Source organism: Grampus griseus (assembly GCF_964374135.1).
Source record: "Grampus griseus genome assembly, chromosome: 12".
In the NCBI taxonomy this organism is placed as follows: domain Eukaryota; kingdom Metazoa; phylum Chordata; class Mammalia; order Artiodactyla; family Delphinidae; genus Grampus; species Grampus griseus.
Genome location: NC_139006.1, coordinates 9,714,199 through 9,731,765, shown reverse-complemented (window position 1 = coordinate 9,731,765; position 17,567 = coordinate 9,714,199). Strand labels below are relative to the sequence as shown.

The following is a 17,567-nucleotide window of genomic DNA, read 5'->3' as shown; positions in this document are numbered from 1 at the left end:
CATTTTACTGAGAGAGATTTAATCTGGTTTTACTAAATGATTTCCCTGCTCAATGGCAGAATGATTTCAATTTCAGCGCATTTAGCTTTCCTGTTCTCTTTGCTGAGGTTTAGTACCAGCACTTGCAAAGGGCTTTTATATATAATACTTTAGAAGTTTAAGGGCAATTTTCTAATAATAGTTGGAATGAGGCGCACCGGCGGTAAATTAAATTTTACATAACTAAAAGGAGTAAATTAAAAGGAAATGCCTCTGAGTCTATGGTTAATTGTTTCCCATTTTCAAACCCAGAGTAGACTTAGTTTCTGAAATGTTGCCACTGTTTCCATGACTAACTCCCTATTTTAACCTACTTTGACTATCAATTAAAAAAAAAATCTTCCCAGGCACATAGAATTAAAGAACGTCAATTAAGTAGATCTGTTCAATGTGGCCACAGCTTTTCATTTTGTTAACTGTGCTGATGAGCTTTTAATGCAGTAAGTGGTCTAGTAATTTGTATTTTAATATCAAAAGCCATGTTAATTCCTACGGTTTGTGTAACGCTATCAGCTACAAGAGGGGGAATAAAGGTTATCTGGTCAGGTTCTTGGCTAAACCTCCTTCATCAGGGTTAAAAAAAAAGGAAAAAAACTGCAAGTCTGTCACTCCTAGCAGGCACCTCTGCCTCACAGGGAACCCTGTATCACCCTTTGTGTGACGTGGTTAAATCTCCCGAAAGCAGAAACAATGAGTAAACAATGCAGTAAACCCATTCCTTAAGATGGTTTTCCTCCTAGACTGCAAATGTCTCCACTGTGCTTCCTTCTACCTCTGCCCCCAAAGGAAAACAACATGACTGATGCGGCAAACTGGCCTGGAAGCTGCGCTATAAAATGGATTCTGGAAGCCCCAAATAAGCCACCTTGAACTTGGCTGGGTTGGTTTCTCCACCTGACATGGAGGTAAATACTATATTGACTACCTCCTCTGTTGCTCTGGTTTTAATGTTTTGGCTTTTTCTTGCGTGCTATTCTACTTTAACGCATCATGTGAAATACATGGGATAAAAATTAGTGACCAAGATGTTGAGGCACCAATGGTGCCCCATGGGGAGCAAACAGACTACAGAAAATCTACCCACATAAGAATATATATGCTGCCAAAATAATTTACTTGTCATTCAAAGACATATTTAAGCCTTTGGGTACCTACTCCCTTTCTTTGACTCATGAAAAAAAATGCAATTTATAATAAGCCCATTTCTGTCACTTCTTCTCCTCCTCCCCAAATTAGATTATAAAATGCTAAAGAAGAAACACTCGAAAAAAGTCAGGGAGGTGCCAAGATTACTACTCTCATTTCGACTGGCCACTGGAGTAGGAAGAGTCCTTCTATTTCCTGTCGTCACCCTGTTTTCAAGGGGTCTCTGACTTCTGTTCACACTTTGTGACGACTGGCTCTGTATTCTGTCATCATCTCTATGATGCCTGTTTGACAAGAGGAGGATTAGGTGCTTGCACGAAAGCAGCCGAGGCCTCGTGAAAGCATGTTAGCGCATTCGGACGTTTCGTATGTCCTTCCTGCCCAAAAGCCGTAACACGTTGAGCTTGTGGCTCTGTTGGAGTTGCCAGAGTGTTAGACACACACAGATATTGGGCGGACCTGAGACACAGGCAGTAAATTAATGATCTCCGTGGTTTAAAAAAAAGAAAAAAGAATAATGGGCTATCTGTGATTTTGAACCAGGTTATAAGCAAAGAGAATTCTTAGGTCTACTTTGTGGGTATATTCCCTCCACACCGAGGGCAAATGATCTGTTTCCTGTATTATGAGTCTCTTAAGCTTTCAACCCCAAGGATAGAAGGCAGGAAAGATAAACTGCAAGGCTGATTCCATCTTAGTGGTAAAAAAAAGATGAGGGAGATAGCTTCATAATGCAAGGGCCAGCAGAGCTTTCTTCTATGCTGTTTTTACAGATAAGAGATCTTGGTACAATTCTAACAGAAAACAGGGATATAAAAAAATTATCTACTCTCAGTGTCCAAAAAAAACTTTTTTTGAAGATCTCTATCAGTTGCTTTTTAAGCACACCTCGTGGTTCCGAGATACATGTGTTACCTCTCACACCTGACTGGGCAACCAGCAGAGGGAACGTTACCTGGTAAATGTCCAAGAGCATGGCGGGGGTGAAGACACCAGCCAGACAATGAGTATCGGGCTGAAAAGACACAGGGCTGACATCCTATTTTAATGCCTCATTCCTTCTTGAAGGCAGCTATTTGCATATTATTTATTTTTAATCTTATAGCTGACAGATTGATTCATAATTAAAACCGTGTCATATGCTGGCCCACCAACTCCTCTCCAAAACAGACTTAGGTAGGGTTTTAGGTGCCAGATTGAATCAAGTCCTTTTTTTAAATCTCTTCAAAATATAGAAATGGCCTGAGCTCGAAAATCTTACTGCTCATGAGCTTATTAAAAAAAGCTGCTAACTGGGAGCTCCAATTGATTGAGCTATTATAGGAGTTCCCACCGGTAACAAAGATGACATTTGCCAGCGGCGACAATCCTGGACAGCACCAACGAGAAAGGAACATCTATCACGCTCTCCTAAAGTGTCTATAAAGCAGCCTTTGAACTTGCGAAAGTATAACTGAGATCTACCATTGCTGTCAAGTGTTGTTCTAAAGTGGTGGTTTTCAAACTTTTTTAAGGAGCAGGACCGTTTTCTACACAAGATTCTGTGGTAAATCCAATATAATAAAATGATAATAGCAACCAACACTGATTAGTGCATTCTGTGGGCCAGGCCCTGTACAAACACCAATGCATCATCTAATTCTTGCAGGAACCCCAGGTATTATTACCAAGTTTCGGATTCTATGACTCAGTGTTTCCTAGGTTTTACTGTTTCCAAAATCTGAATGTATATTGCAGCTAAGCAGCTGTCTCTCTTCCCTCACCCAGCCCCGCAAAGAGCAGTAATTAAATGAATTATGCATTTTACAATCAATGGTGTATTGGAATTGAGGACATACAATGTCATCTCATTTCATGGACAAAGAAATGGAGCCTCAGGAGTGTAACATCACATAGGTTACCAAGAGACAATTTAGAATCTGAACCAGTCTATCTGACTCCAGAGCGTGTGTTTTGGACCCCCAAGCTACCCAGCTGCCCTAGCTGAAATGTGGGTGGGGATCACTTTCTTGGGTTCCCCCTCCCACTGGGAGAGGCCCCCAAAGGCTTCTTCACAGAATGCCAGGGGTAACTAAAGGAAGGATTAGAAGTCACTGTGCCAGAAAAAGCAAATTGGAGGGATAAAGAGAGTACAAAAGTTACATAAGAAAGTAACCAAATTTGTTCTACATATTGGTATATTCCATTAAAACTACACTTGCAATTTTAAAAATGGGGGGGGAGGGAGGATTACAAAGGCACACAAGGAAACTCTTGAGGGTGATGACTATGTTTGTTATTTTGATTGTTTTGCTGGTTTCACAAATATACACACATTTCAAAACTCATCAGGTTATTGTACTCTGATTATTCCTTAAGTTGTAAAAAAAAAAAAAAAAAAGATGTTTAAAAAAAAAAAGATGAAAAAAGGAGAAAAGAAAACTCCAGATGAATGGAACAGGATTACTGACGTACACATTTAAAATGCATCCAAGTTTATTTTAGGAAAAAATAGTAATGTTAAAAAAAAAGTCACAGTCCTAAAATGATCTATATTTTATTCAGTGATCATTTATGAGCATGTATGTAATATAAGCACATAACTCTTGTGTAAAATAAGAAACCAAGATAATAAGAAACTAAAAAAGTAAGGCAAAAGAGTAGAGGAACAGAATGCATCAATTCCTCAAGGAAGGGAAGAAATCAACAGATAATGTTAAGGCGAGCTCACCCTAGATCCAGCCACTGGCAACAGGAAATAGACCTAAACTCCATCTGCCAGGTACCTACTAGAGTGAAACAGAGGCACGTCCCATGACCTAGCTATTCCACTCTTGGGTATATGCTCATCAGAAACAAGGCCTTATAGCCATCAAAGGACCTGTACAAGAATGTTCCTAATAGCTTTATTCCTACCAGAAACAACCCAAACATCCATCAACAGGAGAACGGATAAACGAACTTCAGTTCTATACGCACACTGGAAACACGACACCGTAATTAAAATATAACAAAACCTCGATGGATGCAACAACATGGATGAACCTCAGAGACAATTTAAGTAACAAAAAAAGCTAAACCCAAAAGACCACATCTTCTATGATTCCATTTATATGAAGTTCAAGAACAGGAAAAACTAAGGTGTGGTATCAGAGATCAGAATACTGGTTACCCTTAGGGCAAAGGATGCTGATGGGAAGAGGAGAGGAGGGAACCTTCTGGGAGCTGAAATGTTATGTATCTTGATCTTTGTTGTGGTTACACAAGTTGTCTATACACATACAAATCCATCCAGCTATATGCTTAATATTAGTTGCACTTCATGTACTTTGTTGTGTGCATTTTATATCTAAATGAAGCGGGGGGCAAGAGGGGGGGGAGCATATACCAGGACTTAATGCCCCATTTATAGTAGGTAAGGAGGAAAGAAGGAGTTCATTACAAGAAAAGAAAATATGCCTATAGGAGGTGGAGGGGTGTTTCTGGAAATTTACAGATGCAAACAATACAAATGGAGACAAGCTGACTGAGAACTTCCTAAGGAGGTAACAGAGCAATGAAAGGACCAAAGAAAGGAGGTAGAACCATGAATAAGGACAACATCCGTCCCTTCTGAAAGGGGCCTATTTTAATCCCTCTCTCTGATCAAAAATAGACTCTGAGTTTCCACTGATCCTACCCTATTACATAACCTATGAATGATGCTTATCTGCTCCTGGAGTTGACGTCTCTCAATAGAAATAACGACTCCCAAAGAGTCCTAGATTCTGAATTTGCATGTTAGGAAGCCAGATTTTGCCTGTTAGGAAGTTAACACTTGTAGATTCCCCAGGAGAAGAACTTGTTGGTCTTCCCTCTCTGTAGAGGCAGTAGGGTGGAGAAGCCTGACATGTCTAACTGCCCCTTACCATCTGGGGCCAGTCTCAGACAGAACCTTCTAGATTGGAGAAGGAAGGAGAGCTCCAATGGGACTTTTGTGGCAGCTACTGAGATCTATTAGTGGTTCTGCAGTGAGAATTATTTTGACCATTCCAACAAGCCTTCCCCTTCAAACACGAAGAATGGTTTAATTTTTTTTAAACTGGCAGGAACACAAGACACTGAAGTTACCTGAGGCTCAGAAACTTCCAAATCAGTTTGACCGCATTAACTGCTTCAATTTGAAAGTTTATATCAAAAATCAGTCACTGATATTAGAATGAGATGTCCCCCTTTCCTTCTCAGTTTTAGTTTCATGTTATTTTCATCATCTTTGGTTAATACTCACAGTACAGCTGTTACGAAGGGCATCAAATTTGCGCTGGATTTCATCTCTATGTGCCTAAAAGGTAAGAAGTTGATTATAAATTTTTCATAGGGTGGAATACAATTCTACATGCTATGGGTCAAATAAAGAAAATCACAATTTGTCTAAAACAGCCAAGAACGCTGTTGCAGCTGCCCCAGCACCTTTTTTTCAAAGAATTAATCAAGTCATACCCAACAGGAGAAGCAAAGTTACAGGAATACACAATGCCTATTAATAACATTAACTATTTAGACCACACATCACACCCTGTACAAATATATATTTAACATTCAGATTAAAACTAGGCACTAGCGGAAGAAAGGAAAAAAACATAGGATGAAGTTTTACTCTCCTTTATTTGTCTTCCTCCCCATTCTTTTTTTTTTTTTTTTTTTTTTTTTGCGGTACGTGGGCCTCTCACTGTTGTGGCCTCTCCCGTTGCGGAGCACAGGCTCCGGATGCACAGGCTCAGCGGCCATGGCTCACGGGCCTAGCCACTCGGCAGCATGTGGGATCTTCCCGGACCGGGGCATAAACCCATGTCCCCTGCATCGGCAGGCGGACTCTCAACCACTGCACCACCAGGGAAGCCCTTCCTCCCCATTCTTAATCTTTTCCTCTTCCCTCCAATTGGCTGCTCACCACTGCCCCACCCCCGCCCCCAAGGCTTCTCCCAAGAAAGACAAACGTACATATACAGGACAATAGCCAGGACAAAGTAGGGACTTTTTTTTTTTTTTTTTTTTTTTTTTGTGGTATGCAGGCATCTCACTGTTGTGGCCTCTCCCATTGCGGAGCACAGGCTCCGGACGCACAGGCTCAGTGGCCATGGCTCACGGGCCCAGCCGCTCCGCGGCATGTGGGATATTCCCAGACCAGGGCACGAACCCGTGTCCCCTGCATTGGCAGGCGGACTCTCAACCACTGTGCCACCAGGGAAGCCCCAAAGTAGGGACTTTTGAAAAATTAAATCCAAAGCTGCTGAGATTCAGAAACCCTACGTAGACCTTGAAGTAAATATAAAGATTTTCACCAAGGCAGAGGCGCTCTAAACCAGTAGCATTCATTCAGCTGACAAGGATATTTTGAGTACATACTACATGGCAGACACTATGGCAAGATACAGCATATCTGGCCTCACCTTCATTCTGGTGCGGACAGGTAGAAAATAAACAAGGGCAGGATTACAAACAGTGACAAATGTTATGAAGGAACAGTGACAAGTGTTATGAAGGGCCTAGGGAAAAAGAATAAGGGGGGAGAAAAAGAACTCACTTAGATGGGCAGTCAAGGAGGGCTTCTCTGAAGAGCTGACATTTAAACTGAAACCTGCAGGACAGATGAGGAGCCAGCCATGCAAAGAACAGAAAAGAGCAGAGGGAACAGCATCTGCAAAAACCCTGAGGCAAGAAAGGGTTTGGTGCATTTGGGGAACAAAAAAGGAACTGAGTAGCTAGAGCAGTTTTTTACACTTCAAGCTGTGACTCAAGAGTGAAGATGTCAAGTCAAATTTTTTTGGTTTGTTTTATCCAATGAAATGGAATAAACAGGATACATTAGAAAACATCAGAATGTACCTTGGAGAGTAAAGGTAATAAGCACCATTGTTGGAAACTTGTTTCAGATACCATAAGTCATCAAGTTTAAGTTGCTATCAATTGTAAGATTTACCACAATTTTATGTAACATTAAGAAAAAGAAGTACTGCCAATGAAACTATGACATGTTTATGTCCTTATGACTACAGAATCATATACAGGCTATAAGATGCATCCTGCTTATCTACCTTAAAACTCATTGAAACTCAGTATATAGGATCCCTTGTATGAGACTGCAAGGTAAGATGTATTCTTCTGTGGATTGTGGCCAAAGAACAAAAGAGGGAAATTGTGGCCCAAGCTGATGGTAGAGAGGCAGGCCCAGACCAAGAATCTTGAAGGCCAAGAAAAGAGTTTGGATTTCATTCAAAATGCAATTAATTGGAGGCCAACAGAGGTTTTAAAATGCGGAGTGACATGGCCTGGTTGTCGTTTTGTGGATGCTGCAGGAAGAACAGATCAAAACAGGACAAATGTAGAAGGAAGTTCAAAAATCCTCTACTGAGGAGGTTGCTGCTGTCATTAAAGGAAGAGAAGATGGTAGCTTGGAGCTGGACGTGACAGAAGATGCAGAGAAGTGGATGGAGGTGAGATCTCTTTTGGGAGCACAGGTAATAAGACTTGTTGATGGACATGGGGGCCAAGGGTTCCTTAACGGACTTTTGATTTGGAAGACAAGGTAGATTACGGCACCATCTGCTTAGCTATGAAAGCCCAAAGAAGAATCCAGTTTGAGGCCGAGGAAAATGTGGCCCTTCGCTTAAAAAAAAAATAAAAAATAATCATGTCTATCGGAGATTAATAAGTAATAAATGCTGGAGAGGGTGTGGAAAAAAGGGAACCCTCCTACACTGTTGGTGGGAATGTAAATTGATGCAGCCACTATGGAGAACGGTATGGAGGTTCCTTAAAAAAAATAAAAATAGAGCTACCATATGATCTAGCAATCCCACTCCTGGGCATATATCCAGAGAAAACTCTTAATTCAAAAAGATATATGCACCCCAGTGTTCATAGCAGCACTATGTACAATAGCCAAGACATGGAAACAGCCTAAATGTCCATCAACAGACGAATGGATAAAGAAGATGTGGTCTATACACAATGAATACTACTCAGGAATAAAAGAAGAATGAAATAATGCCTTTTGCAGCCACATGGATGGACCTAGAGATTATCATACTAAGTGAAGTAAGTCAGACAGGGAAAGACAAATATCATATGATATCACTTATATGTGGAATCTAAAGTATGATACAAATGAACTTATTTAGAAAACAGAAACAGACTCACAGACATAGAAAACAAACTTATGGTTACCAAAGGGGAAAGGGCAGGGATAAATTAGGAGTTTGGGATTAGCAGATATAAACTACTACATACAAAATAGATAAACAACAAGGTCCTACTGTATAGCACAGGGGACTATATTCAATATCTTCTAATAAACCAAAATGGAAAAGAATATTGAAAAAAATGTAGCTGAATCAATTTGCTGTACACCAGAAACACAATACTGTAAATCAACTATATTTCAATTTTTTTAAAAAAAGAAAAAGGTCTACAAGAGAAGTAAGTCAAAAAATTCAGCACCTAGCCTGTCAAGGCAGGGGACACAGGTTTAAGCCCTGGTCCGGGAAGATCCCACATGCCGCAGAGCAGCTAAGCCTGTGTGCCACAACTATTGAGACTGCGCTCTAGAGCCCATGAGACACAACTACTGAGCCCGAGTGCCACAACTGCTGAAGCTGCGTGCCTAGAGCTCATGCTCTGCAACAAGAAGCCATGCAGTGAGAAGCCCGTGCACCGCAACGAGGAGTAGCCCCCACTCGCCACAACTAGAGAAAGTCCATGTGCAGCAATGAAGACCCAACGCTGCCAAAAATAAATACATACATACATAAATAAATAAATTTAAAAGAAAAATTCAGCACCTAATTTAGCTGTGATGTATTCTCTAAATATGTCTATTTTGCCATAGATTTATATTTTAAGTTTATAACAGCAGATTAGCCACCGCAGAAAAAAAGATTAGTGAACTTGAAGACATAGCAACAGAAACTATCCAAGATGAAATACACAAAGAAAAAAAAAAAGACGTAAAAAATGAACAGAGCATCAATGAGCTGTGAGACAACTCCAAGGAGCCTGATATACATGTAATCAAAGTCCCTGAAGGAGTGCAGGAGTGAGACAGAAAAAAAATTTGAAGAAATAATGGCCACAAATTTTCCAAAGTCAATGAAAAAATAAATCCATAGATGCAAAAAGTTAAATGAGCCCTAAGCACAGGAAACATGAAGGAAATTAAGCTAAATCACATCATAATCAAACTGCTTAAAACCAGTAATACAGAGAGAAAAAGCTTGGGCTTCCCTGGTGGCGCAGTGGTTGAGAGTCCACCTGCAGATGCAGAGGATATGGGTTCATGCCCTGGTCCGGGAAGATCCCACATGCCGCGGAGCGGCTGGGCCCGTGAGCCATGGCCGCTGGGCCTGCGCGTCCGGAGCCTGTGCTCCGCAACGGGAGAGGCCACAACAGTGAGAGGCCCGCATACCAGAAAAAAAAAAAAAAGAAAAAAGAAAAAGCTTAAAACCAGCTAGAGAAAAAAGACAAGTTACTTATAGAGAAACAAAGAGAAGAAAGATTTCTCCCAGTGAGGTTGGAGGGGTTTTGGAGGGGAGTAAGCTAGAAGACAGTGGAGCAACATCTTTAAAGTACTGAAAGGAAAACAAAAACAAAAATCTGTCAACCTAGAATTCTATACCCAGCAAAAATGTCTTTCAAAAATGAAGGCGAAATAAAGACCTTTCCAGACACACAAAAGCTGAAAGAATTTGCCACCCACACACCTGTACTATAAGAAATGTTAAAGGAAGTCTTTCAGGCAGAAGATGACAACCAGAGATTTAAATCTACACAAAAGAATGAAGAGGACTGGAAAAATGTAAAACAAAACAAAAATCAGTAATTGCACAGACGGACTTACAGATTCATAAATTAAGAGTTATCACTTAGAATCAACTCAAATAATTAGCCCCTATTTTCATGAACTAATTTAATAGATTATGATTTTTCCCCAAAACTGTGTTTTGCCTAATAATGATATGAGAGATTTATTAATTTAATGGGGCAAGAATACAATTTATCCAAATTAGGAACGTGGCTATTTGTATCACTGATGAATCTCATTTGTGAGTATCCTAAAGGAAGAATCCTTAGGTTAGTAAACTCTAGAGCAGGAACGAACACCTTTTTTCTTGTAAGGATCAGATAGTAAATATTTTTGGCTTTGAAGGCCACTCAGTCTCTGTCACAACTACTCAACTCTGCCCTCACAGCACAAAACCACCCACAGACAATATGTACACAAATGGGTGTGATTGTGTGTCAATAAAACTTTATTTACAGGAAGCAGACTAAATTTGGCCCACTGGCTATAGCTTGCCAACCTCTACTCTAAATGACTATTTGGTGTGAAATTACTCAGACAGAAACAGGAAGCTGAAGGTGGAGTTAACTTCTTCAAAGCCTAAGCAATGATTCTAAAAAAGCTTTCTGGCCTAGACTGAGGGATAGAAGACCTGTTCCACTTTGACTAATAGCAAAGTTTCCAAATAACACCACACCAGTAGAAACTTGCCTAACTGCCCCACAGTAGCCTGAAATTTCAGTCACTAATATTTCTATTATAATTTACCATCATGAGGCCTTTGGATCACTCTGACACATCAAATGACACTCCTCTTTGAGGGTATAATGTAAGGAACTACTATGGCTTTTGATTTATTATTGACTGAAATATAAACACAAAATGTAGTTGTGACTGTTGTGACTGCTGGAAGTACTGTAACAATCACTGAACTGATCTGAGCTTTAAAATGGCAAGAAACATGTTTTATGTTCCTTTGAAATAAGTTGTAAAACAAATGCACAAAAAGTCACATTATATATAAAGGTAATAAAATATGTAACACAAGCTTTGGATTCTCTCAATGAAATATCTGAGTGTTAATTAGGTGTTAGAAGCTACAGGGAATAAATACTTACCCTCTTAAAAATTACTGAGGACCCCAAAGGGCTTTTGTTTATGTGAGTTATATCTATCTCTATTAACCACATTAGAAGTTAAAGCAGATTTTTTCAAACATTTATTATTTTTTTAAATAAAAGTATTGCTTTTGCACCATCGGTGCAAATGTTAACACAATGAAAAACACCACATGACAGCTTAGTATTATTATGAAAATAACCTGAACTTGGGGACCCCCCACGGAGCCACAGACAACCCCCCACAACTTGAGAACCACTGACCTAGGGGTTGGGTGGCAAGAGGCAGAAGGGACAGGCTGCATCCTGGAAATCAGAGAGGCACTCACTTTGGGGAGTATTTATGTCTTCTTTAATTTTAAGGAAAGTTACAAGAGGAATGAAGAAAAGAGAACTATTATGCAACCTTGATGAGAGAAAATACCTGTAGAACTGTGAAAAGGAAACATGTGTTTAGGTGTCTGACCGCCTTCTGGGATCCACCGTCAGGATCCTAGAACACAGGCTTCCACACATCCACCCCTTTCCCTGGGAAGGCAGGCACCAAGCAACACTGTCACCTTAAGTGACCCAATTTCACATCTCGCCTATCGTGCCGATGGGTTACTAATCCAATACAACAATTGATAGTTACGTAAAAGAGAAAAAGAGAGCGTGCACTGACTAATGATTTTAACAAATCAAAGAGGATGACTCTGGGATCCCACCATCACGCTCTGCTGGGAGAATCCCTTTCTGGAGTGTCTCTAGCTTTTGACTTGATTATTCAGCATTAGTCATTTAACAAAATCAGTAAAAGAACGTGAGGACAGGGACATGAAACGTGTTTGTGGGGCCATGCTGGTGGGCACGGTTCCATGCTGGCCCACACGGTTCCTCTACCCCGCGGCCCCATTCAGAGCAACGCTCCCATCACGTCGCACGTCTGCATGCAATGAAGTGTGCAAGCTCAAATTCTCTTCCACAGAAGAAGGCACTACACGGAGTCTTTTTTTTTTTTTTAAAGATTTTTTGATGTGGACCATTTTTAAAGTCTTTATTGAATTTGTTACAATATTGCTCCCGTTTTATGTTTTGGTTTTTTGGCCCCAAGGCATGCAGGATCTTAGCTCCCCAACCAGAGACTGAACCCACACCCCCTGCGCTGGAAGGCGAAGTCTTAACCACTGGACCGCCAGGGAAGTCTCTACATGGAGTTATAAATTTCAATTCCAGGTGGAAAATTCTCTCTTCCACCAATAAGCACTGAAGCATCTTAAAAGCATGACTTTTTGTTTAAATCTGACTCTCTTGCTGCTGTCCACCTTGACTCAATCTCAGCTTTTAATGGCCAGTGAATTTCAATGCAAATGCAATTGACAGGGTGGGTAAAGGGAGAATGGGAAAAAAGAAAGCCTGAGGAAGACCAACAATGGCAACTGGTGGCCTCTGCCACACTTCTTCAATGGAGAGCTTCCATTAACTGTGCTCCATCAATTTTTGGCCCAGGGGCAGAAGCCAAACAGGGTAACTGCTCCCCTCCCAGGTGAGGAGGTGGCCACCTCTTAGAATTAAAGCAATAATAGCCCATTTGACTATTTCCTTTTCTTGATAAAACAGCCTACTATGAAGCAAACAAGCCTCCTAGGAGATCATTTTAGATCCAGCTGGTTGAATTTGATTGATGTTTACGTTGGCTCTGAACTTGGGCCAGAACAATGAGAGAGGGAGAGTCAGGGTACTGCATCTGTGACCATTTTCTCTCTCTCTCTCTCAGAAAATACATTCTTCAGAACAAATTCAACAAAGCCATTCAGGCAACAGCCACCTGTGGTCCATGACCAGATTTATGGGACATAATCAAGAGGAGGGGAGAGGAGAAACCCACAGCCTTCAAACTGAACTGAGGCAAATTGATGTGAGGTTTGGATTCCTGCATGATGGGCTTACGAACAGCTGTTTGACCAAAGGCACTTTCCTGTCATCATTGTGAACAAGCCCTATTTTCCAAGGGATCCTCATCTGTGAGAGTCGTAGAGCCCTAGTTTCCAGACCTAGGGAGGTTTGTTTCTTTCTTTCTTTCTTTTTTTTTTTTAAGATGCTCTGAGGCAGTGATCTCATCTGACTAAATTAAGTCGTGACTTGCTGCTGTGCAGGCGTCCAGCAGCCATTAGACACAGCACATTCCAACCAGCGCAAGACAGGACTGAAAAACTAATTTCCCCACAGATAAACAGCAGCGACACAAGCTCTACTGTATACCCTCCTCCTTCCAAACGGGCAGGGTAAGACGCATGACCACCGCCTCCCTCCCAATTCCAACAGAGTAGAGAGGTAAATGTTTCCTTCTCCTCCACTCCATGGTAAAAGGATTTGAGGGATTACAGGCCAGTCCCCTGGGAAGAAAAAGCTAAAGACACAGCACTAGGCGCACAGTGAGGACTCATTAAGTACAGATTAAATGACTGACGTCTCCTTCTTTCAGAGCTGGGGTGGTTCATGTGGGGGGAAATATTAATATACAAGGCATTAAATATAATAGTGGTTGGATTTTAGGTGTCTCTTTTAGCAGCTAAGAAATGCCATCTGGCTGTCTCTCTCCACATCCACCCCACTCCAGAAAGTGTATACGCCTTCTTGGCGTATATATTCATTTCATTCTTACCTCCATTTTTTTCTTTTATGACTTCTTTTCTCTTAGACTTTTCTTTCTTATTCGATCCTGTTATACTGTTTCGTATCTTTCCAAACTGTTTCCAATCCATTTTTGAAACAGGGCAGAATATAAACAAAGAGACACTAACTATTTTCTCCAAACCAAATACTGGGGGCACATGGCATCATTTAATGAGCGTTTTCATAGAGAAAACATTGGAAACTAAGGTTGCAACCAATATCTGAACTTGGCATAAGTCCTGGATAATCCAGGATGCACAAGCATCTTCTATAAAGGAGTTACTTTGTATCCCCAGAATCCTGGAAGGCCCTGTATCCTGGACTGGTCCATAAAGACCCTGGCACTCTCAGATCATGTTCCCAATTTGGTCCCCAAACACCCAACAGTGGTAGATAACTTCTAAGAAGGAAATTAGTTAAAAAATATATATTTTTATATATATATGTATATATACATACACACACGTATTAGTTTTAAACAGGGTAAATCATAAGCAACAAAAGTGCATGATCATCTGCAGAAGTAACCCCACTCTAAGAGATGTTTAGAGGTGTTTGCTGATGGAGATGGGGACAGGATCCAAAATGAGTCAGAATGAATAAGATACCCATTTGGTACCTTATTGAAAAAGACTCTGAACATCAGCTGCATTGTGCCCTGCCCACAGAAGGGGGTACCCTGACCAGCAGGCATGAGTGTGCCCGTCCACTTGGCAAGTACAGTATGTTACCATTAGAAATGTATGCACTTGGTTGATACCAGCCATTAAACTCATTCAGCTCTCTGTGCCCAGAGTCCAGGTCCACCAAGCAGCCTTCCAAGAGAAATGGGATTTATAAGTAGATTTCTCTGAAGGGGAAGAATGTGAAGATTATCCTGGTCAACTTGGCGGTTGTATTTCCCTCTGTAAAGCTGGTAAATTGGCATTTTTACATGTAAAATTCTGTCAGTTTTGTTAGCCTGGGTCAGTCCATGTGAGAAGGATCAACTGTGGGAGATTGGCCAACGAAGTCACATTTTGAGACTTGCAGAAAGAACTAATGTCTAAATCCAGGGGCCGCCCACCAACAATATACCTCCTGAGAACACTCTTCATGTGAGCAAACCAGTCTCTCAGAAAGAGCAGGGAAGCCAGGTCCCTTTTAGAGAAACAATCTCTCATTCATTAGAATCATTTCCATCCAGAACCTACCAAATGCATACTATAAAGACTCGAAACAGAATCTACAGCTTGAAAAAAAAAAGGAACACAAATGAGGTTAACCAAAACAAAAACAAAAATATGGTAGAAAGACTACTGTAAGATATAAGATTATTATTTTTTTAATGTTTATTGAAAACTAAAGTAGAAGACCCAAGTAAACAGACTTTGGTTAAGCTAAAGTTTAAAATATAGTGATGATTATTTTAAAAAGAGGGAAATGCATAAATAAAGGAGGGACTTTTCAAGATCCTTAGGAAAGCTCAGATATTGCCCAGTTGATCTAGTTTACTAATTCCAAAGAGGAAGCAGCCTACATAAGCCAATTTTCTTCCCATTAAGCATCCCTCTGGTTTATTTTTTCTCTCTTGGCGTTTCTGAGGGTAAGCAAATATTCTCAGCTCTACATTCATCCTACCGTGAGCGCCTGGATCTCTTCTTCTGCTTCCGCTGTTGTCTCTTCCAGCTCTGTCTTTGCCTGGCGGAGCTGGCTCTCCAGAGCTGCCCGGGCTGCCTGCAGGGCTGTCAGCTGAGACTCGCGCTCCTGCAGAGAGAGCTGCAGCTCCGTGAGCTGACGCTTGAGCTCCAGTTTCTGCTCTTCATGCTCTAGACTGACCTGAGACAGAGAGAGAGATGCTCGTTGACCTTAACTGAAGAGAAAGCCAAGACGCAACCTGCCATGCAATCTGCATCTTAAATTTGGTCATGGAATCAAATTCTCAGCACTCAACTGAGAAGGAAAAAAAATGCAATAAAACAGCTCTGACTTCGATAAGTCTCAAAAATCAACAGGAGTGAGAACACATAAGAGTATATACAACATATATTATCAATACAAACCATCCCTTCCTTTCATATATTCGAATGCTTGGGAAAGCTTCTAAAAAAGAAAACCACACAGCAAGAATCCCCTATGAAAATGATGATGGTTGTTCTTATTAGAAAAAAGTTTAAAAGTAAACAGATATAAATAACATTGTATTAGTAACAAGGACACCTTTAGAATGGGAGTACAAGTGGAACAACAGACTGAATTCTACTTATTTTAAATATTTCTGCTCTGATTTGTTCTGATTAGGTAACCCAAATGAAGGTCATATTGTGTACTAATCATTCTTCCCTCCATCTGCCCATCTATCCATCTATCTACTCAACCTTTCGTCCATTCAAGAAAAATTTACTTGGGACTTTCCTGGTGGTCCAGTGGGTAAGACTCCACGCTCCCAATACAGGGGGCCCGGGTTTGAATCCCTGGTCAGGGAACTAGATCTCACATGCACGCCGCAACTAAGAATCCATATGCCGCAACTAAGAAGTCCGAATGCTGCAAGTGAAGATCCCGCATGCTGCAACTAAGACCCGGCACAGCCAAAATAAATAAATAAATAATGAATAAATAAATAAGTATTAAAGGTACTCACTATTAACATAAAAAAAAGAAAAATACATTACTTGGCAAATTCTGTGTAAAAGGAAATACGGAGATGAAAAATAGTCTCTGCCTTCAAGTTGGGGAGAAAAATAAAAACCAACCATTGCCATACATTGTGGTCGAGTGCAATGGTCAGGAGATGCAGGGATGTGATGGGAACACAGCAGAGGGGGAGAGGAGGTGACTGGGGATCTCTGTGTTGAAGAATCCAGGAGCCAAACAAGCATCTAAGAAGGGAAAGAAAATTCCAAGCAGAGGAAGCAAGACGTCCAAGGCATGGAGATGTGGGAGACCCCGGCACATCTGCTGACGTAACCAACACTGACAAGCTGTCCTAGGGACCAGACCCTGCGTCAGACATGGGGATGCCAAGCAAATAAGAGATGCTTGCTGCCCTTGGAGAGCCCACTGAAAGCGAAAGGGTACAAGCTAAACATGAAAGGCCACGGGGACCCAAAGGACATCCCATCCAGCTCCAAGGGGATGGAGAAGGCTCCCTGGAAAAGGTGATACCCAAGTCCCAAAGGCCATAGGCATGAAGAGGAGAAAGACTTTAAAAGATTCAGCCTAGAGAACTGACAGGATGTAGTGGTTAACTCAGAGTGGGACAGAGAACAAAGGACAGAGAGGAGGCAAATGTGACACCTACGTTGCTGGGCATCTGAATTACACAGACAGACCACTGGCCACGACAGGGTACAGGAGAGGAAGGGCCAATCTGAGGATAAGGGTAAGAAATTCACTCTTGACACGTTGAACGTGAGCTGCAAGGGAGACATCTGAGTGGAGGTGTCCAGTGTCTACTGGGACAACAGGTCAGAAACTCAAGAGACAGGTCTGGGCGGGTCGGCTGGATCTGGGAGCCCTTAAGAAGTCCACGGCAGCCGAAGCCAAGGCTATGATCTCTCTCTAGTGAGGATGACGAGGAGAACAATGGCTGCGGCGGTGGCGACAACGATGATGTGACAGCAGCAGGTGTAGTACCCATGTACAGCGTGCCAGGCACTGTCTTCACCCATTTCATCGTCCTAACAACCCAACAAGGATGGTATGACTATGACCTCTATTTTACAGACAAGCAAACTGCGGCCCCGAGAGATTCAGGAACTGAGAAGACGTCACACAGCTAAAAAGTGGCAGGGTTAACTACTTACTGTTGGTCTTATTAAAAGGCCAGC

The 17,567-nt window shown here is 41.4% G+C and overlaps 1 protein-coding gene across 1 annotated transcript in view; it reads right to left on the bottom strand.

Moving 5' to 3' along the window:
- CIT (citron rho-interacting serine/threonine kinase) overlaps positions 1-17,567 on the bottom strand; it is a gene marked incomplete at both ends in the record, with an annotated part of 168,460 nt that overhangs the window by 35,391 nt on the left and 115,502 nt on the right. The window contains 2 exon segments of the mRNA XM_082667324.1: positions 5,432-5,485; positions 15,376-15,573. Of these exon segments, the coding sequence (XP_082523450.1) occupies positions 5,432-5,485; positions 15,376-15,573 (252 nt within the window).